The sequence below is a fragment of the Cryptotermes secundus genome, unplaced genomic scaffold (genome assembly GCF_002891405.2).
Source record: "Cryptotermes secundus unplaced genomic scaffold, Csec_1.0 scaffold1882, whole genome shotgun sequence".
In the NCBI taxonomy this organism is placed as follows: Eukaryota; Metazoa; Arthropoda; class Insecta; order Blattodea; family Kalotermitidae; genus Cryptotermes; species Cryptotermes secundus.
In genome coordinates this window covers 1-24098 of record NW_019731610.1, presented here as the reverse complement: position 1 = coordinate 24098, position 24098 = coordinate 1, and the positions used below count along the sequence as shown (strand labels likewise).

The 24098-nt window shown below is 38.3% G+C and overlaps 1 protein-coding gene across 1 annotated transcript in view; it reads right to left on the bottom strand.

Moving 5' to 3' along the window:
- The window catches only part of LOC111867312 (ATP-dependent RNA helicase DHX30), a gene marked incomplete at its 5' end in the record, with an annotated part of 38749 nt that extends 16901 nt beyond the window's left edge, over positions 1-21848 (bottom strand). The window contains 6 exon segments of the mRNA XM_023857058.2: positions 8043-8251; positions 14472-14676; positions 15783-16486; positions 18732-18942; positions 21092-21308; positions 21758-21848. Coding sequence (XP_023712826.2) covers positions 8043-8251; positions 14472-14676; positions 15783-16486; positions 18732-18942; positions 21092-21308; positions 21758-21848 — 1637 coding nt within the window.
- Positions 21849-24098: the final 2250 nt, after the last annotated feature.

Genomic DNA, 24098 nt, shown 5'->3' with positions numbered 1-24098 from the left:
TTTTTTGGCGGTCTGGGAAAATGCCTGTGTGTAATGAGTGATTACAAATGTGAGCTAAAGGGCAACTAATTAAATCAGAACAAGCTTTCAGAACTTTACTTGTTACTTCATCAAAACCTGACGAGTTTTTTGGTTTCATGATGCGTATTATATTCTTTATCTCAGCTTCATTTGTTGGGATGATTTTGATACTAGGAAAATTTGTAGGAAACGCAACTCTCAAAATTGACAAAGCATTTTCATTTCCCATCTGATGTAAATTTAAGCTCTCAGCAATATTTAGGAAAAATTTATTGAAGTCGTTGGCAACTGTTTCTAGGTCCTTTGCTTTCTCAGATTTAGCCAGAAGAGACGGCATCTCTTCAGATAAATGCATTTTTCCAGTCTCCCTTTTAATTATGTTCCATGTCATTTTTATTTTATTTTCTGACATTGCTACAAGTCTGCTATAATGCTGCCTTTTAGCTTCTTTTACATTTCTAAGAATTTTACAGTACTTAACATAAAATGCTCCTATATTTGGATTATTACTATTCCTGCTGTTAACATACAAAGTCCTCTTATGTTTGCAAGATATTTTTATCCCTTGTGTGATCCAGTCATTCTTTAGTTCACGCACATTTTTGTATTTAATTGGGAAACTGGCTTCAAAAATATTTAGAAAAAAAGACAGAAACAAGTTGTACTTATTATTGGTGTCATTTTCCTTATAAACGCGTTCCCATAATTCTCTTTTTAGAAGGAGCTGAAATTGCTTTATTGATTCACTGTTTATTTTTCTTATTCTCTGCTTCTGATGTATAAGTTACCTGCTACAGCCAAATTGTCCATCACAAGAAACTGTGCATCATGATCAGATAGGCAATTTATAATGGGAGATGTGGAGGAGGAGCTAAATCTTGTAACATCAACAAAAATATTGTAACGTGTCGGGTTACTGAAGACGCCGTTCAGATTGTTAATTGGTTTATTCAAAAACCTACGAATAACGGCTACAATTAATTATCACACAGTTGCAGGGTTTCACACTTTATAACCCTAATCGCAAAATTCTGTTTACACTGTTTGCAGGGTTTCACGATTTATAACCCTATTCGCAAATCAATTCACTCTGTCTTCAGTAGTCTACACGTTTAGAGTAGGGGAGCTATGTATCACTGTATCACACACTCCCAATTACACAATTACACACACGTCCGGTTCTTCTTTCCACAACGGCTGCTATACTCCAACCGTAGTCTGCTAACTGCAGAACTGCTGATCACACACTGGCTCAACTACTACTGAACTCGTCAACGGCCACATTACAACTCTCCTCGCAGGCAGCGCAGCTCTCTTATATAGTGGCTGTGTGTGCCTGTTACGTAGCAACGCTGTTACCTCACACCATCTTACGTCACCGTGCGTTGCACGTTACATTACCGTGCGGAGGGGGCGAGGGGAGCGCTGACTCATCCGCCAAGTCACTGTGGCCTGAGTTGCCACGTTGCTGCTGGGTAGGGAGGGGTTCTCCGTTGCGCAACATGTCACAATATTATTGACTGTTGTACTAGAGTCATTTTGAATTCTTGTTGCAAAGTTTAGAGTATGTATCAGATTATATGTTGTTAATAATGAGTTCATCTTACGTCTTACGTCACCGCGCGTTGCGCGTTACGTTACCGTGCGGAGGGGGGGAGGGGAGCGCTGACTCATCCGCCACGTCACTGTGGCCTGAGTTGCCACGTTGCTGCTGGGTAGGGAGGGGTTCTCCGTTGTGCAACATGTCACAATATTATCGATTGTTGTACTAGTCATTTTGAATTCTTGTTGCAAAGTTTACAGTATGTATCAGATTATATGTTGTTAATAATGAGTTCATTTGTTTCTTTCAATTGCTGTCACTGAGATAGTCTATATCTGTCACCACAAATGAAGAATTCAGACTTTGGATTGTATAAATACTTTAAAGTAGCATCTAATCCCTTTAAAAACTGGTTAAAATCCCCTGTTGGAGATCTATACAGGCATAATATAATTAAGTTAGATGTTTTAGTTTCTAATTGAACAGCACAAATTTCCAAAACTTGTTCTGTGAAGTAATGTGAAATATCAATTCTGTTAAAGCATTTATCTTTCTTAACAAAAATACACACGCCTCCTCTCTGTCGGTTTCGTCTGCAAAAACTAGAACCTAATAAATAACCCTCTAATGTGAGGTGTAGTAAATCCTGTGCCACCATGTGATGTTCGCTTAAACATAATATATGGGGATTAATGCCATCTAATTCAAAAGAGTGTATTAATTCATCATTTTTGTTTTCTAGTCCCCTGATATTTTGATGAAATATATTTAATGGTAAGTTTTTTGAGTTTACGTTTTTGCTTTGAATTTCTGAATCTTGGTATTTGCAATCAATATTTTTTAAACACCTATATGGTTTTGATTTTAATCTAAAAAAAGCGAGGCTCTAGCACAGGTTATAACAGGAATACTGCTTATTTTAGGCAGAAGGCCATCATCCATCCTTTCAGCAATCAAATGTGTCAGCTTCCTCTTGCCTTGAGAATTAAGGTGGAGACCATGTGTCGTGAAATCACCTCTTACAAAATAATCTGAGTTAATAATACCAATGTGAGCCATACCAGATACCATCAGTGCCCGTTCAAGCCGAACATTCATTCTCCTAACCTTATCGTTCATCCATGGCTTGTCGTGTCTCCTGAAGAGGCTGACAAACCCCACATTTGTATTGGCTGTCCTCTGTGCAATATGGCTGATGTCCTTTTCTATAGAATAACAGAAATTTCTACCAAGGCTGTTTCCTGGCCCTCCTACTATAATATGATCTTGCTTGGTAAGGTCTTTACCAAGCTTCCTTAGGTCTTCAACAACATTTGCCAGAGGAGCATTTGGTTTAAAGATACCGACAATATCAAATCTTTCGCCTAGTCTTTCTTTCAGCATGGGTCCAATTTCCCTACCATGACTGCTACCCAGCAATAGTATCTTTCTTTTGCTACTTGCCTTTTTAGATACTGGCCTTACTTCCTTGCCCTCATGCTCAGAGAGAACCTGTCTTTGCTGCCCAACATTCAGAATGTCTGATTCCAGTACACTGAATCTGTTGCTCAGTTTAACTTCAGCATCACCAGCAGAGAACCTGCGATACCTAGATTTTGAATTTGTTGGTTTGTTCCAGCTTTCTGAGTTTTTCTGCTCTCTGCCATTATTACTACTCATATTCCCAGCTTTCAGTATTCTAATTTCTTCTTTAGCTATCTTTAATTCAAGTTCAAGGTGCCTGATTCTCTCCTCCTGATGCTTAGCATGCCTATGGTACTTACATGACATACAAACCCATGGCATGTTTCTGTCAGCTAAATTTGGACTGGTGCTTGCACAGTTTATGTGGAAGCAGCAGTCACAGTTAATACAAATAATGCCGTTTGTTACCCATCTACGACAAGCTTCACATTTACCCGGAAGGCTACCGGTCATCTTTACAATATGTATACTAATACTGTCGCTATTTACCTACTTGATTATAGTTCACTTTACTTTGAAGCTAATCCACGAGAATTTTTTCACTTAACGCTACACACAAACGTAGATGTGATATCAGATTAACACTTCACGACTACACCTTTCACTTTATTCCAATCACTTAAAATTCACTAAGATTTATCTTCAATGTGAAATTTCACTTCCTTCACAGTTTTAGCCTTCGTGTTTCTGTTTAAAGCCTAGTCTAAATTTCCTTGAAAACAATATGTGGACCAGTTGTTCCAAACTGCAGTAGAAGATACGCTGAATCAGACCTTCACCTGTATTCAGATTCTTAACTGTGTTTTCAAATTACTGAGCAAAGAGTGTTTGCAAAATTAAAAAATTAAAAAACATCAATGCAACTGTTCTTCCTCTGACTTTAAATAAATGAATCACAACCTTCACAACCACAAACTTCATGGTGGAAGGTCTTTGCTGAAAAGTTGATAATTATTTAACTCATTATAAAATTTCTCATGTTCATGGAAACTAGAGGATCATTGTCATTTTCACTGGAGCCCATCACTATTCTGAGTTAGCTAAACCCAGTCTACATCTATTTCTCTAAGATTCATTTTTAATATTATCTGTTCACATATAACTGCTTCTCCCAGATCTTTTCCCTTGAGGATTTGGACAAAATTTTTGTATGCATTTCACATTTCCCCCATGGTACTACATACCTTTCCAATCACAGTAAACATAAGCTAAAACTATTTCTACTAATCATCCATTCTATACATTGTATGAGTTTCTTTCAGAGGGACAGTAGTAAGCATAGCAAAACCTCTATTCAGCAACTGAAACAGATAACAACTGGTTGCTTGCAGTATCTTAATGCGATTGGTGACTGACATGGTCATATGTAAAACTTTTGATTTACTGCAATACTTTTAAAATTCTCTCAATAAACTCATAAGGTTAACGAAACTAGTATCACAGGATTTTTTTTTTAATCAACTTGCATTTCGTTTTATGTATTTTGATTATGCATTCGACCTTGTCCCACATTCTCTTCTTCTTCACAAGCTAAGTGCTGCTGGGCTTTCTGGTGGTTATGTAAGCTGGTTTCGCAGTTACCTATCCAACCGGAAATCCCAGGTCCGTGTTTCTGGTGTTCTTTCCTCACCCTTTGAAGTTCTCTCAGGTGTACCTCAGGGATCTGTCTTGGGACCCCTTCTCTTCAATGTGTTTATTAATGACATGTGTGATGCAGTTGCCCATTCTAAGTGTCTGCTTTTTGCTGATGACATCAAAATTTACCGAGCCATTAGTTCCCCTCATGACTGCTATCTACTACAGTCTGACGTTAACTCTATACAAGGTTGGTGCATTGCAAACTGTATGAAACTCAACATTAGTAAATCTAAAGTTATATCCTTCACCAGGAAAACCAACTTACTTATCTACGATTATAAACTTTTTCAAACGTCAATAGCCCGGACCGATTCTGTAAAAGACCTGGGAGTGTTTATTGATGCTAAGCTATATTTCCATGACCAGGTCAATTACATTTTCTCTCAATGTGCGAAACTATTGGGTCTAGTTCGTAACATTACCTACAATTTCTCTTCGCTAGACTGTATGTTCAGCTTGTACACTACGTTAGTTAGGTCTAAGCTTGAATATGATTCCGTAGTCTGGAATTCGATTACGTCAACTGATGCCAACAAGCTGGAACACATCCAGCAGAGGTTTGCGGCCCTTTGTTTTAAACGTTTCTTTCCTCAAGTTCATTACAATTATTTTCTTGCTCTTGAGGAGTTAAAATTGCATACTTTATGTACTAGGAGACATCGCCTTGATGCTCTCTTTCTTATTCAAGTTTATTTTGGCTCTAAATTCTGCCCTTCTGCCCTGGAAATTGTTGGTCTCCGAGTTCCTGCTCGGTATATCAGAGATTTTGCATTGTTCAATGTTTGCTCCTCATTTAAAAATTGTCCCTCTGCTAGATGCGCAGCAGCTGCTAATGTTGTCTGCAGGGAGGTTGACGTATTCGAAGCCAGTAATGTTCTACCCAAACAAATTTTAAATATAGTATAACTGTTAGTATTTTTATTATTTGCATGTCCAGTAAAACAAACTGAATTACATATATTATTATTATCCTCTGAAAATCTATACTATTCATTCCTTAATTAAATATTTATGTTCATTCCTCAATTCGTAATAACACTTAGTTTAATGATAATGAAATTATTATTACTGTTATAATTATCAGTTATTTGTTTGTTTACTTTTACTTTTATTCATTATTATTTCTTCCAAGTACTTACCTGTAATTTGTATTTGACTTTTAACAAGTTTGTCTATAATGTAATTCATTCATCTGCACTGTGCTGTGTCTGTAATTGGCCTTGCGGCTGTTGACTCGGCACATTAATAATAAAGAATTGAATTGAATTGAATTATTTATCTGGTTTTGACAGTGTGTGTTATATTTTAATTGTAGGTTTAACCATGTCAAGAGTAATTATTTATTGTTGACAAATTCTAATCCTTTAGGCATTTGGGCAAAGGAAATTCAAGAATGATGTACTTAATGATGTGTCTTGTTCAAGTGTTATTCTTGTAGCAATTATGAATGTTATATAAAATGGATGAATGAATGCCCTATTTCTTAGTTGTCACCAGGGCTGAATGGAAGTGTCATAACTGAGATTAAGTGGTGCGTGGATCAGTCAGCTAGGAATTATGAATCAGTCAAGCTCTACAGTTACAGTGCATCTGTGCCAACTTAATACTTTTGAACTTCTAAATTTTCATGAAACTTGGCAAAAACATCAAGACCAGTAACAATGTGAAGGCTGTGCCAACTTTTGAGGTGGGAATGTCTAATACAACTTGAAATCAGAAGTCATAATACATATTTAAATAACTCCAAAGTTTTTAGTGGAATTTTTGTTGAATATAAAAATAACTAGCAGACATGTGAAAACTATTTTTATCTTCCCACTTTATCATGTTAACTGTACATCTGTACCATTGGAGCTAGGCATGTGAAATTCTGTATGGAGATAAATCACAATACACTTAAAAACTTCTGCATAATATACTCATACATGTTATAATAAATGTAATTATTGTTAGTCTCAACATATAGGCCAAAGCTTTTTAAGAAAACTGATTCTTCCCAGATCTTCTCGTTTCTGATGGTGAATGGTCAATTTACTGATAAATTTAATTGCAACACTCTAACATGTATAAAAACATGATGAAATCTGTGTCAAACTACTACACCTATCTGCAATAAAATGAAATCAGTCATTAATTCAATTCAATTCAATTCAATTCTTGGTTTTATTTACGTGCTGTACTCAACAGCTGGTAGCCAATTACAGAGTCAGCACGAGGACACAATATACAGACAGATTGATGAAAATATTACAAAAATTCAATTGCAATATGCACAATTGAAAGAACACAATTAGATTTTAGAGACGAAGCCAAGCAGTGTCTAAGTATAACATATGTCGAAGGTACTACAAAAGTAAATATATTAATGATGAAGTGATAACAAGTGTCCTGCAAAAAGTTACATGAACAAATTAAATAGACAGATTTTTTAATAATAATTACAATAATAATAAATATAAGAATAATAATAATAGAAATTCATTATATTTTAAGACTGAGAAATGAGATGCTTAGATAATTAATTGAGAAATAAATCTGATGCAACTATAAGAACAATTAAATAGTCAGATTTTTTAAACTTATTTTAGAATTACTAAAAATGTCTAAAGAGTTACACACTAAATTAGCAGCAGAGACACATCTGGCTGAAGGGCAGTGACTAGAGGAGCAGCAGAACAGGGAAAAATTACGGATGTTCCGAGAGGGAGCTCGAATACCAACTGTTTCTAGGACCGAAGGACAGTTTTTGTCACCTTTAAAAACACATATTAGGAACAATATATAATATTTATAGCTATAATATTTATAGCAGAGAGCAACAACGTCAATTTTTAATCAAGCTCTTAAATATTGTAATTTGATGCCCAAAAGCCGAAATGGTGAAATCAACGGAGATGTCCACTGTTAGGCAACTGCTCAGTAAACAAATTTACACAGCAATGAATATGTAAGCAACAATCGAATAACTTCTGTTACTATACAATGGCACTGTAAACCTGCCTTCTCCACAATAGAGAGGCTGTGTTTTCTGCGTGGTTCATACTGAGGGGTTATAAAAAGGGAGTTGAGTTTTGAGACGCCAGCCTTCCAGGATATGAGCTTGGGAGTAGAAACTGAGTCAAGTTGGCAGAATCATGGAAAGAAAGGAATCAGGCAATGCAAAGAAGACTTCATGGCTGAATTGAAGCAACAGTAAGACTGTTATAAATCCGTTGCCAAGATGTGTGTGCAATGATGAATTGTAAAGTGTGTAGATCACAGATAGTGCTGTATTACCTGTAGTCCCGAGTTATATGTATAAGGTGTCAATAAATCCAATCATCCAATCCAAAACCTGTCTAATAACACACAACCCTAGACATGACAACATAAATACCTGAATACTGCTGCATGCACCAGAGCTTTGGACAGTTTAGGATGTGTCGTAAACATCGCAATACGTCTACCCAAAGGGGTCAACTTTTCATCCTCATCCAAGGCACCCAAATGAATCAACTCATGAACTGCTTGAGCAACAGACTCAGGCGGAGGGGGTTCAGGCATCTGAGATAGGAATCCTTCTGCTTTCTCGTCTTGACTGTATGTCTGTAACAGATACATTTATGTTGAAACAAGTCTCACCATTACTGTTTATTTCCACACTTTCTTAATCCATTACTTTTACTTGTTCTTTGCACAAAGGGCATAAATGAACACACAATTCTGAGGTTGCAGCTAGTTACCCGTTTCTTCACACAACTTACAGCTTTAAATCTAATGAACGGATTTCAGTTAAATTTAGTATATGGAGGTGGGGGGGGCAATGTTGACAGTTATTGGAATCAATTTAATTTTGAAACAGGCTAGATCAGTGTAACTTTTACTCTGTATGATGCCCAAATTGAACACAATAGCTCACTATAAAACAGTAGCCACATGACACTAAATACTGATCTCGCAAACATATTGTGATGTGGATAGCACAACAGGAAGTAGGGGTCATGTGAACTCTGTGGTTTTGTGAGTGACGTCACATACCCCCACTCATTCCACCAGTACGCAACGCTCGGTGGGCACCCCCTTCCCCTGCGGTGACGTGGCAGAAGAGCGACTGTGTTGTTACCAAGGGATACCACTGTCACTATGCAGCAATGAACAACTCTCGATAGCATCGAAAGCAACACCTGTAAACACAGCGACTAGGCAACAAGGAAGTGAGGCATTTTCCCATTGTCTGGCTGAGGGTTTATAAGAGAACTACACTGCCTAAGGATTCAGTTGAAATATAGCAGCAGTCGCGGGAAGGAGGGCCAAACGCATGGTTGGAAGATTTGATGTGATAATTTGTGATACTGCCGAGGCAGTAATTGTGAGATTGTAAATTGTGTGAGATAGTGAGAGCGAGTGTTCAATAAATTCGCTATATCAAATACAGCGTGAAGTTATTTGTCGCGTTATACACCCAACACGTGACAATTTGGTGTCAGAATTGTTTACGAACTTGAACACGCCTCAATGAATTATACTGCTACAAAATGGAGAAACAAGATATGCAAATAATTGACATGCTGACAAAATTACATGCCAACCAGGCGAAGGCAGAGGAAAAATTAGATGCCTATCAAGGAAAGGCGGGGATCGGGCAGAAGGAATTGCTGGCCAGATTGGAGGCTGACAGACAGGCCAGGCAAAGAGAACAGAAGGAAATGATGATGAAAATGGACACCAGCCACAAGGAGATGGTGTCTGCATTTAAACCCGAGATAGAGGAAGAGATGATGGCCTGCCGAGAAACAACGGAGGCGCGCCTAGAAGAGGAAAAGCCGGCCTCAGTGGACACGAAACCTGCGGCGGCACAACAAGAAGAGGTCCCCATAGTGATACTGGTTGGAGAACCTGAACAAGGAGCAACGAAAATCCAAAAAGAGACGATGGCCTGCCAAGAGATGGAGGCACATCTGGAGGAAGAACAGCTGACCTCACTGGACAGAAAACCTGAGGCGGCAGAATGATACGAAGAGGTCCCCGTAGAAGACACTGATGTAATGCCGGTTGGAGAACCGAAAAAGAAAAGGTGTAAGAACTGAAACCAGCGAAATATGAAGTACTCGACATGGGAAAATTGTGGACCCCAGAAGAAATTAGCCGTCGCCCGCAGAGGGACGAGCCACCGTGTGGATGTGGCACAGCAGAATAAAACTAGCAGGAAGATGTCCCGCCATGCAACAGTGGCATGGCATAGGAGGAACATCTTCAGGAAATCTTGGACCCAAGGAAAGTGTGGACCACGGCACGAATTTGCTGCCAACAGAAATATGACTATCCGTGTAGGTGCGACGTGGCGCAAGGGAAATTCAGTAAAGAAATATTCAACCAGGTTCAATGCTGAACAAGAAACCTGGAAAGGAAAAATGGGAATAAAGAACATAGGCGGCAGACAGCCACTTTATCAAATGAAAAAGGTGACAACCAAGAACGCCATTGGAGGGTGTCGATCAGGACAGCAATCGCACCTAGGAAGGAGAGGAACTCAGAAAACGATCTTCTACAAGATTGTCGGCAGGAAGATCGTGAAGCAAATAGTCGGTACTTCCAACAGGTTATGAAAAATAAGAAACTGAACCTTGTGGAGAGGTCGACCCCCTACAAAACAAAAAAGAAGCAGAGCACAGAAGAAGAGCCAGTAAATTAGAAACACCGGCCTCCCCAGAGAGAGTGAATGTGCGATGGATGAAAGTGAGGAGTGAATGTGATACAACAGGCTCTTCGGGCATGTTGGCAGGAAACTTCTCGAGACGAGCTGGTCTTAAGAGGGGAGCAGATGAAATGGATGGAGAATAGTCGCTGAAAGAGGAGTAGCCGAAACAAAAGGAGACACAGCTAGCCCAGCAACAGGAAGAAAAAGGAATGGGGATGTACTGTTAGGCAGTTCAGGATGAACAACCTTTAGAAGGGAGCAGTGTGATGTGGATAGCGCAACGGGAAGTAGGGGTCATGTGAACTTTGTGGTTTTGCGAGTGATGTCACATAACCCCACTCCTTCCACCAGTACACAACGCTCGGTGGGCAAGCCCCTCCCCTGCGGTGACGTGGCAGAAGAGTGACTGTATTGTTACCAAGGGATACAGCAGTTGCTATGCAGCAATAAACAACTCTCGATAGCGTTGCCAGCAACACCTGTAAACATGGCGACTAGGCAACAAGGAAGCGAGGCGTTTTCCCATTGTCTGGCTGAGGGTTTATAAGACAACTACACTGCCTAAGGAGTCAGTTGAAATATAGCAGCAGTCGCGGGAAGAAGACCCGAACGTGTGGTTGGAAGATTTGATGTGATAATTTGTGATACTGCCAAGGGCAGTAATTGTGAGATTGTAAACTGTGTGAGATTGTGAGAGCGAGTGTTTAATAAATTCGCTACATCAAATACGGCGTGAAGTTATTTGTCGCGTTATACACCCAACAGGTGACAATATAAAACTGCTATTTGCAACTTTCTTTATATATCTCATGCTTACTGAAATACATGGGACAATGATTAACCTTCAAACAGCTAGCCTCATCATACCCTGGTCTTTAAACTGTATATGAAGATGGACTGGCATATAATATGCTAGTTTCTCTGGTATTACTTTGGAATGCCCTGTAGGGAACATTAAAATAAAACTTTAAGGGCACAATCTTATGGGATGTAATGCTGTGTAGCCTGNTGCAACTCCTCCCCGCGACTGCATCCGTTCTGCGGTGGTATGACTCACGGCAAATTGCAGCCGCGGCGCGCACTTGATTGTACGCACTGTAGTATGTAATGCTGTAGAGTCTGCTAGATGTCTACCAAAGTTTCAGAGGAACAAACCGCCTCCATCTTCAGGGTTGAAGTTTAAGTCATGCAAGAAACCAGCAAGCTGGGCCTATGAAGCGTGTTATTTTCTGGTATGTAACACTGTGTAGTCTGGTAGAAGTACACTGATTTCAGAGGAACATTTTCAGGTCAGAGGGTAAGACAAGCAAAAGACTGGTAAGAAGCAGAGCTCTGTGGCATTCCCTTTCTGATAGGTTCGACTGCACTACAGCACATGAGTTTCACTTTGTCAGTTAATTGAAAAAGTCCGGCAACAAAAAGAAGCTCTTCATACATAGCTCCCAGGCTTCCAGTCATGTTCTTATTTGTTGTTCTATATCAGTAATCTTTTGTGTATTGGAGGTTTATTTGTGGTGCTGTTTCCTAGTTTTCTGAAAATGGATTTCATGTGATGTTAATGCACTGTAAAGGTAAAGTTGTCCCTGTGCTTAATTAATCACTACACCATGAGGGTGTATAGGGGAGCGAATGTATAGATCCACATTTTCTTGAATTCAGTACTAGTTGGATGTGAGTGGTCAGCTTCACGCCCTGGCCGCTTTACCCCTGTGGAAAGAGCCCCTGGTACCCACTGAGTAGGAGGTTGGGTGGACCCCAGAGCCAGTCTGGATGATGTGGAGAAGAGAAAATTCTTGATCCTTTCAGTACTTGAACTCTGACCGCTCAGTCATCCAGCCCATAGCCAGTCACTATATTGATTACACTATCCCGGCTCTGTTAATGTACTGTACATTAGAATTATGAATATTTACTTGGTGTATATCTCTTGTTGATTTATGTAATTACTTGGTGAGGTATAGTTTTGTTCCTTCTAGTGATGTGGTGTTGTACCTAATTGTGTTGCTGGGAAGGGACTAAGGTTCTCATTAGGTAATGTCAGGAGAAGTAGAGTATGGGAGGGTGGGGGAAGGTGAGTGATTTATTATTATGTGGGATATATTTTATCATTAGATCAAATATGGGGCTATGCACATATTGTATGAAATCATCACTAAAATGATTATACCACCGGAAACAGTGTTGCAACCTCAGTGCCACATACTGTGAAGGTCTTTATAATTTTGGTGTAGTTAACAATACCAGTCCATAGTACACTTTCTAATTACCAAAATCTTACCTTCAGACACTTCTTAGCCACTTGCTGAGTCTCAATCCCCTTTCACATCTCTAGAATTTTGCCACCAAATGGTAACGTTGGAAACAAGGTGAAGCACACAGAACCACCCTACAGTTTTCAGAGTTGCACCTTGTTTTGTAGCATGTAACATGGTGCTGACATGAATTTTGTTTTGACACCGTGGCAATATGTATTTTTTACTCTTTTCCTTGTGTTGTGACAGCATGTCAAGTAAGCATCACTGAAGTCCACATCTCTCATCCCGGAATTATAATCAATGAATACTTTGGGCTTCTCCATGTCTTGCCCTCAAACCCTAATTGGAACCATTTTGTCATGAGCAGTACTTATAAGATAAATATCCTTTTGTCTCACAACTTCATCATTATTATTCTGGCTTGCAGACTGAAACATGTTCTTTTTCCAGTTTTGCACTCTTTATTTCAGCAGGGCCACCCTTCCTGTTCCTACAGCGTCAGTCTGTTTCCTGCACACCTTATGGAACAGATTTGGGCTTGAAAACCAAATGTCAATGATTACACAGTATTCCCGATTCAGTAGAGGAGCCATTAGTTGTAGAACTACTTTTGAGCCACTATGCTCATTTTTAGGGACTGCCCAGTGTAAATAATAAAATTCCATACATAATCAGACTTGATTTCATACAAGTCAAATGATTTTATACCAAATCTAGCACATTTTGAAGGAACGTATACCTTCCATGACAATGTCCCCTCCACATCATCAAATACTCATCTGCTGATGCATCACATTCTGGGATATATACACTCCTAAATTTGGCATTTAGGTGATCCAGTATGAATTTGTGTTTATTCAGTCTTTTGTAACCATAAGTGGCCTCACTGTAACTTTCATTTCCAGCAAAATGAAGAAACTCGAGTAGAAGATGAAACCTCATCTCACTGAACAGGTCCAAAAATACAGGTTTTCCTGCTGGAAAATTAGCTGTTATCCGGCTTCTGGTGAAGTCCTTGTAACAGAAAGAATGCCAGCAACTTCATTATTTCATTTCTGTTTGTCTCCTTCCAGTGATGGATCCTAGATACTACTTTTAGATTAGGTGTGTTTCCTAAAAATTTTTGGGCATACTGATTTGTTTTCCTGGCTATTACTTCCACAATTTCAAATATTCCAGGGGGTTAGTGGGGTCTTCTAAATCAACATTTATGCCAGGCCTACCAGTAAATTGGACGCGTGATAACTCAGCACCTGACTTTGCCCACATGCCATGCTGCATGCTACTGTTGCCACCAAAGTTTTCTTCTTCGTCAGAGTTGACACTCTGTTTGTTGCATGACAAAATTTTCACATTTATTTCATTGTCACTACTATACTGGCTCTCAGGAATATCACTATATTAATTCTCTTGCAACAGTTCATATTACACCTCCTTATCACTCATACGCATTTTCTTACTAGGAACTGGCATGTTTACTCTCAAAATCTGAAACACAGGGCAGCTGCCAAGCAACCAGCACCTTCCTGTCACACTGTGAAGTAACAAGATCTAACAAGCACAATGTAAAAATTTTCATTGCTGACTGAAATTATATCTACAATGATGTAGTTGAAAACATGCATGACATGTGCAGACATCATACCCACTATGATACACAGTAGCGTATGATCTGTTCAGATCTCATACCCACTTAACTGGTTAAAAATCTTGTATGCTACACAAGGGTAAAGTCATTCTTATATAAAAATTAGACAAATACATACACTCTAATTTTGTAGTTCCACTTCTCAAAAGAGCACCCAGCCTTGTTTCACATATGCATTAAGTCAAGCAGCATTCCAAGAGACAGACTTAAGATCTGTAACCTTACCTTACAATCAAGAACAGTCTTTTCTAGTGGAACACGAAGCACCTCTGGAACTGGAAACTTCATTAAAGAGTTGTACGTATCCCGTGTGTACATGTGATAGCACTCGCCTGGTTTGACCCTCCCAGCTCGTCCCCGTCGTTGATTCACATTTGCTTGTGACACCCAATGGCTGTCCAGCACTCCTACACCAAGCTGGACATTCAGCCTGTATGTTGACAAAAGAGAATCATGACATGTACAAGCCATTTTTAAACTTAAAATACCCTAATGTTCATCTTCTTGAAATTTTACACAAATGCTGATGAAAAACTTATTCCTACAAATCAACAGATTACAACACCCACAGCCAAAAAGGGAACACACATCACGAGACACGATATACACGGAGTATAAGAGGAACGACTCCCATAGTGGAGGAACCATGCGTGGGTTTGAATTGGGACATATAAGATGAATATTTTAACAAGATTTTAGTGCATAAAAATTTATTATAATTGACGAATATTTTTAAATATTTTTTAAATAATTTTACAATGACAAAATGGCAAGCAATGCAATAGATTAATGTAAATGGAGCACCTGATGATGGCACTATGTTGCTGAAACATGTTGTGAAATAACAGGTGAAATTGAGTGCACTACAAGACGGACACAGCATACATATCATGGACGAAAATCAGTGCAACAGGACGCTAAAATACAACACTACAAATCAAATATACATACACACCTCCCCTCCAAGGGTAATCTAACATATTCTGGGGGGTAATGAATGGGTCAGATACAAACATTTTTGATACAGAGAACAAAATCAGCATGAAACGTTTTTATTAATCATATTATTAAAGTGAACACGCCAACAGGATGAGGTCCTGATCAGATTCCAAGAAAGATTTCAAAATACCAACCAAAAGGACAACAAAGTTTGGGAAGACATCTTAAATGGTGGAAGGATTCTGTTTTGTAATATCCATAAAGGCCTCAATAGGTCTGATACTGGAAAGAATGATGATGATGACTATTCAACTGAAATGCAACAAAGTAATGGCAATATTATGAAATTGTTTAATATACTTCATTCATCAATATTCTATTACAGTTCCTTCCAAGGTGATGTATCATGCTGAGTCATGCAGCAACAGTGTACACTGCATCAAAACTGTATCTACTTTCTGAGACATGTTCAGCCCTGTTACCAACCAGCTCCTATAAGGCCACTGGCAAACCAAATGAGAAATCAATTTCAATTTAACCTTGGCAGTAAAATAACGTATGTTAAATATGTAATGTGAGCAATTACAATGACCTTACCTTTCCTCTTTGTGTGCTCCTGTGTCTATCACATATATCACATCATTGATGGTAATACTAGTTTCAGCAATATTCGTAGCAAGAATTATTTTGCGTATTCCTCGTGCAGGAGTGCTAAAGATCCGCTGCTGTTCTTCATTACTGAGCCGAGAATGTACTGGCAAAATAAGATGTGAATCATGTTTGCCCAGATGTTTTATTACAGTTACTATTTCTGCCCAACCAGGCAGGAAACATAATATTGCTCCATCAGGCCGGTTTTTATCCACCCACTGAATTATATTGGCTACCTGAAGACAGTCAATAGCAGGAAGATGTGACACATTACATTTCAAGTTCACTCCTGGAATATTAACATCTTCCAAGTAGAAAGACTGCACAGGATATGTAAATCCTGGAATATGCAGCATGGGTGCATTATCAAAATACTTTTGGAACAGCTCAGCATTAATGGTGGCACTCATCACAATCACACGCAATTTTGGGTTCAGAGCTAAAGCTCTCCGCAGAAGAACGAGAAGAACATCTGTGTTCACATCACGTTCATGGGCTTCATCCAATATGACATGACTTGCACCAGTGAGTCCCGGGTTGCTCTGGAGCCGACGAAGGAGGATGCCTGTTGAGCAGTAGAGTAAAGCACCACCAGGAGGTCGTGGTAGCGCAGCCTTTAATCGAACTTGGTAGCCAACAACATCTCCCACCTGCACATCAAAACCCTGAAGCTCATTCCAGTAAATGTATACCTACTGTTGCAAAGATAAATTCACTACAGAATCCAAACAGCAAAGAATCAGAAATTACAAGGTGGTTCAAATATGACCAGACGATTTTTTTTAACATAATTGCCAAACACTTACTTGCACATGTCAGTCTTCAGCATACTCCCTTTCGGAGCCAACACATTTTTTTCAACGTTCTGGAAGCATCCTGATGCCCTTTTCAAAAAAGGCTTGTTGTTGGCGGCGTATCCACTCCCGAACAGTCTGGATGATGGCGTCGTCCACAAACCACATGCCTTGCAAATCTGATTTGAGCCTTCCGAACAGGTAGAAATCACTTGGGGCCAAATTGGGACTGTATGGTGGATGTGTCAGAAGGTTCCATTTCAATTTCCGGAGGGAAATTGCATTGACTGCTTAGGCATGTCAGAAAGTATACATGGATAACCCCCTGCCAGTCCCAGAAGAACACTGCCATCACTTTTCTTGCCGAACAGCTCCCTCACACTCTCTTGGGTTTGGGAGAACTGGTATGCCGCCACTCGTGTGATGACTGCAGAGACTCGGGAACGAAGTAGTGCACCCACGTTTCATCGGTGGTCACTATAGACCTCAAAAATGCATCACCTTTGTCTTCAAACCGCTGTAGGAGACGACTTGCAGCTTGCACGCGCACCATTTTGTTCACGTCCGTCAAAGTGCATGCATTCACCTTGCGATAGTACAGGTGGTATTTCACCACGTCTTCTACACTACCAACACTGATGGACAACATCGCTCCAAGTTCCTTGATAGTGATGAGCTTATTCTCATGAATAAGCGTGTCTGCATGATCAATGTTTGGCTCGGTGACGGATATTCGCAGCCGACAATCATGCGGTTCTTTCTCCACGTGCTCTCTGCCCTCTCTGAAGCACTTACACCACTCAAACACGTGGGTCCATGAGAGACACTCTTCTCCATACTGTTGTTGGAGTCTGTGGTAAATTTCAGCGGATGGGACGTTTTCTCCAATGAGGAATTTGATCACAATGCGTTGTTCCAACACTCCGCGGTACCTTCTATTCGCTCATCACTCTAGCAACTCCCAGACAGGACTGAACAGGTAACCCGAACAGGAGGGAGGGTGGAGGATGCAGCTTCACTCTCTCAAGGTCGCACAGCTGCTGCGCAGTGCGGCTTGTTTACACACAAATCAGTCCCAGTCATATTTGAACCACTTTGTAGCTTCCCTTTATTTCATTCAATATTCATAATATAAAGTATATTTAGTATAAAAATCACAGAAGTTAATAAGATTTACAAACACAAGATGATTTAGATTCTAAAGAGTTTTCACAGTGGTGTACATAGTGTGACAATTAAGTTCCAGAGCTGATGATATTACAGTAATACTAATAATGACATCTACTGGAAATGAACAAGGATAGTTTAGACAGAACGTTTGTCTATATGATGTGCAAGATTCAACATGTTTAGTTGATGCATATGAGGATTGCAATTGTTTTGGCAAAGTCAGTTTTTTCATCATGTCAAAGGTTTCAAAATGGAACAAAGAGCTGCGATGAAGTTTTGTGTAAAATCAAACAAAACAGCTACTGAAACGTTTGAAATATTTAAAAGTGCACACGGTGCAAAATGTTTATTGAGAAAAAAGTGTGTCTGAATGGCAAAAAAATGTTCATACAAGCTCAGAAAGTGAGAATGCAAAATTCACAGGTGAAAAAATGTTGACTGCATTTTTTTATGCTGAAGGTATCATTCAGCATGAATCTGTGCATGTGGAAGAGGGCGGGGACTATACTGAGTGACAATATAAGTATTTTTTTTATCTTTCTATGTGATTTTTATGGCCTCAGTTTGGGAACTTAATTGTCATTACTGGGTATTCTAAAACTAGAAAAAACATTTCTGAAACTGGATCTGTTTCCATCTTCAGAGGAGGAGGAGGACACCTACTCTGTTGGGTCCATTAGTAAGAGCTACCTCAGTCACTGAATGCACTGGACAACCCATGTCAGATTCACTACAGCTATTTAAATAACTGAGACCAGGCTATGCCCTCGGCAATGCAAAAATATATTATAACCCAGATAAAATTTGAATTGGGATCTTCCCTTATACAAATCCAGAGCATCTCAGCTAAATCAACCTGCCTGATTACAATTCTGTATCCCTTGAACTGAAATCTATTTCGTTCAAATTCATAAGTCACTTTATCACTCACCCTCTCCTGTCTTTCATGTGCTACCCACTCCGCTAATGATATGGCACTTAAGCGACGTGGTTGAGTGACAATTATGTTACAATGTGCACCTTGCTGTGATGCCTCCCAGTGTTCCATTATGTATTGTGGTACCTGCGTACTTTTCCCACAGCCTGGCTCCCCCTTCACCACAATCACAGGATTCTCTTCCACCATATGCAATATTTGTTCCCTGCATAAACATAACATAAAATTTATTACCTTAAATAAATGCGAGAAAACTAAGTATTCTGTAGTCCTCGGAGAAGAATTAAAAAAAATGCAGCAGATATGTGTGGCACAAACAAAGGCTTTTACTTTTAAAACGTTACAATATGATGTAGTGTAGCAGCAGCAATAGTAGTAGTAGTAGTAGTAGTAGTAGTAGTAGTAGTAGTAGTAGTAGTAGTAGTAATTTGCTGCTGCTATCATACATTTGACAAAAGTTAAAGGAAAGTTGTCTCTAAGTTTATGCACCATGCCATGAAGAAACACGAGGGAAAAAATGATTTGTGATTCTTACAGAAATAATGCTGTAACGTGTTTCGTTACTGAAGACGCCGTTAAGATTGTTAATTGGTTTATTCAACAACCTACAAGTCTCGGCTACAGTTAATTATAACAATGTTACGGGTTTCCACACTTTACAAACCCTATGCACTAATCAATTCACTCTGTCACGATTCACTCGTTGCAACTGAACTCGGTGACTACTACAATTCAATTCAACTCGTAACTCGCCGCTGGCTAGATTCCAACTCAACTGTAGGCTGCTGCCTTAAGAACTTGTTCACTAATGACTGGAGAACTGACATATTTAACTGACAACAACTGCACTCTGCGACGGCCACATTTCAACTGCCTTTGTAGGCAGTGTGTTTCACTTATATAGTCGCAGCGCTTGCCTGTTATGCAATGGGTACTGCTGTTGCCTGACTTCGTGTCAACAGCGGCGTTGCGTGCCATGTCACAGTGCGGAGGGGGGGGAGCGCTGACTCACCCGCCACATCACTGCTGGGTAGGGAGGGGTTGTCCTCCATTGTGCAACATGTCACAATATTATGGTCCTCTGCGATGTGATCCTTTAATTTAGTAGAGAAGTGCCAATATTTTGGAGAGCCCTGTTCATCTGTCCTCTTGAATACTCATGCATTTTATACAGTGGATGGATATCTAAATAGATACATTTTATTGCTGTTGTATTCATTGTACTGTCTAGCTGTGTAATATTTATATGTATTCTGTGCTCTATGTTATTTTATGATATGTTCTATATTCAACTTCGGATATCTTGAACTTACAACAAATACAAATACAAGATAGAAGATGATAGAGACCTCAGGTTCCTCTGAAATGTTGGTACCTATCTACCAGACTACATGGCATCACATTTCAGAAGACTTTAATATCAAAACTGCATGTACTTGTATTTTTAATTTAAACACTAGATCAATGTGTGAGGTCAGTGGCTTGATATGAGCCTGGGCAGGAACCTGCAAAGCCTAAAATCAGTTAACACATGAAATGTTTCATGCATAATGTGCCAGCATATTTCTGATCAATCCACATATAAAATGGCAAATCCCCTGATCCAATCAAGGGTTCATTAGTTATTGATATCAATTCAAAAACTAAATATAGCTTTCAAGTAACTATCATGTTGTTTTACATTCTACGAGGCTAGAATAAAAAAATCAAAGGTTGCATATTTTTGGAGTTCTTTCTGCACCAGATTTCTAGAGCACACAAAAATTGGCACCAGCACTGCTCTCATCTCAGAAATTCAAAACATTCGATGCTAATATTGATGGCTGAAAAATAAAAATGTGGGAAGTTCTCTATTGACATTCATTCATTTATTGTATATTCCATAAATCCATATACATAGATATAGAACCAGTCACATAATTAATATAGTATAATACAAATATAAATATATATGTACAGTTTATAATCATTAAAATAGATAAAAAAAGTGTTAAATTTGATGTTAGTACCAAGGTTACAAGAAAATCCAATGACAGGTTCGTTGTGGGATAAAGACAGACATAACCACTGACACAGGCATGATGATATATCCAGACCAAATACATCTGCTGCAATATGCGTGAGAGGAGTTGGAATGATAATTAGGAGGGTAGGTGAAAGAAAATTCTAACAATCATATAAAAACATTGCTCAACACAAAAAACTAAAAGAATGTTAATGTTAATTCTCTCTCCACCATCAATTATTTAGTTTGATGCCAATGTCACGAAGAGCTACAATCATCATGATAATGATATTAGAAAATACAGAAAGCAGACTAAGGAAAAAATTATTAAACAATAAAGACTTCTCACCTAAATTCTGCAATGGGTAGATTTCTTCTACTTTCCTCTATTCTTTTCATTTCAGTTTCATGTCTTGAAGATTTGCTGCAATCATTTTCAACACTATACATTCGATCTCTGAAACGATTGTATAATTGCATATTGCGCCGAGTTATCACATTTAAATTGTGATCTTTTTCATGAAGACCAGTTATAGGATTAGTTGCTTTTTCAACACCAAACAGTTCTGGAAGAGAAAGTACAAGGTAAAAATAGAGAATACAAACAATGGAGTGGTTTATTTCTAAAACATATATACTTGTTTACAAATACAAAACTACCTTTTACTATGTTTTGACAATAACAATGAACAGCATAAATACCTTACTGTGAAATAAAATCAATACAGATTAAATAAGACCAAGCTGTTTATATTCTGTTTCAATTTCTTATATTTAGTTCATATGGACTAGTAACTTCCATGCAGTTATTATAACAAAGACTGCATGTGCATGCAAGCACAAGCATATAGTAATATTTCAAGACTCGAGCCCATTTCAGATGCATTCATATGTCCAGTCTCCACACAGGTACAACAGATCATTGGTGTTAACCACCACCATTTATGATCAGAATGCCAAAATATAAGCAGAATTTTAACATAACTTCGACTGAAATGGCAATGTTGTAACTTACCCTCTGTGCTTCCCTCACTAAGGTCATTAGAGTTCATCAGTTTCTTCTGATTCTCTGACACTTCCAATTCACTAAGTACAGGTTCAATACCCTTCAAAAATAAAAGAACATATTTTAAGTGTTTTAGTATTTACGTGCGATATTATGACTGAAAGAAATTAAGAAAATTATTGCCTTTATTTATTTCAGACAGTATTATTGGGCCACCTACAAAATGATTGGAACTACAGTGTCTTGAATAATGACACTCTGTAGTCTTGTATTCATCTACAAGACTACATGGTGTGAGAATCCAGAAGACAAAATGTGAACACTAAGAGCTGTGAAAATATGAAAACAAAAATCATGACATGTAGACCCATTGCTAGGCAACAACCGCGAAATAAGCCCCTACACAACAGCCGTTGGTAAGTAATGGCTCTGCAAACAAGCATGTTTCCGTGGCAGCAATTGCACTGTAACAAGGGAATGGTGTTTTCTGTGTGGTCTGTGTTGAGATGTTATAAACAGGACAAAGGAGGAATGAGTGAGTTAGTTAGAGGACTGCTGTGGTATAGTCATTGTGAGCTGTTGCTGTTAGAATATGGTAGCTGAGGTTGAGGACAGTTTGGGAACCCAGAGGAAGAGGAACATCTGCCATTGGAAACTGCTGACAAGCAATGGCAGTGAAGATGTGACTGTGAACACTATATATATAGAGAGAGAGAGAGAGAGGGGGGGGGAGTGTGTGTGTGTGTGGCTGTGTGTGTTTGTGTAACAGTGTACTGTAAAGTGCAGTCACACACTGTATCAAAGAGTCAAATAAAACCAATTTCTATTACATGATAATATAGAACTTTCTTGATGTAACAAACATCTGGAAATCCAGCTTTTAATTTACTAGCCTAAACGTTTAACACATAATAAATTATATTTCTAAGGACAAATTATTTTCCTGTCCTTCTGAAATTAAATGGGACACATCAGCTGTTGGTCTATGCCAATGATGTGAATCTATTGGGTGATAATTCATTCATTCATTCATTTGCATTCTGTTAGTCCATACAAGGTCAAACCAACCTATGGGATATAGAACCTGTCAAGATACAAATATAATATAAACATAAAATAATGATATATACATACATTCATAATGAGCACAATAAGGACATAAAGTAAAACACAGTATTGCACAACAGTGTCACAAAACACAGTTTGAACAAATACACAAGATAATAGTGAAGACAATGAAACATGAATTACAGTGGGAAGACCTCCCACAACTAATCAAAATGCACAAAGGGCAAGAAATATAAAAAGAACCATATTCATTAGGAAGTTAATTGGTAATATTCATCAATACTATAGAATGCATGTTCTGTAAGGTAAGTTTTTAATGAAGATTTGAAATGCTTAATATCTTTAGATAGCATTTTAATATTTAGTGGTAAGTGGTTATAAATCTTACTTCCAGAAAAGAGTACTCCTTTCTGTACAGATGACAGATTTGTAGAAGGCAAGTGTAAATTGTGGTTGTAACGAGTATTAATATCATGAATATCAGAATTAGATATAAAGCAACTTCTGTTCTTGATGACAAAGACAAGTAGTGAGAATATGTATTGAGACTGAAGTGGCAATATTTGTAATTTTTTAAATAATTCACGGCATGAGTCGTATCTACCTGAGCTAGTAATAACTCTTATTATTCTTTTTTGAATTTTAAAAATACTGTCACTGAGATAAGAATTACCCCAGAAGATAATACTGTAAGACAGAATACAGGGTTCATAGGAATAATAGATCGACTTCATTAAGTCTAAAGACATAAATGGTTTTATTGCCCTTATTGCATAACAAGCCTTATTTAGTCTTGATGACAGTTCAGTGCTATGATCCTTCCATGACATTGTACTATCAACATTTAAACCCAGGAATTTAGTACAATTAATATTGGTAATCACTGAGTTAGAAGATATTATTTGCATTTTTATTTCTTTATGTTTTTTTAATAAGAATTGCAAGAAGTGTGATTTTTCACAATTCAGTGTTAAAAAGTTGCTATTGAACCAATTAATTGTCTCATTCAAGACTGAACTGACATTACTTTTAAATTTCTCAGGATTGGTGTTTGATATAATGATGCTGGTATCATCTGCAAATAATATTGGATTAGCCATTTTGTTTATGGTTAGTGGAAAATCATTTATGTAAATGAGAAATAGTAATGGACCCAATATAGAGCCCTGTGGGACTCCATGTTTGACAAGCTCCCATTTGGAAGATACTTTATTAATCTTAATATCTTTCACTGATGCTCTCTGATGTCTGTTTTCTAAATATGATCTCATTAATTTAATTA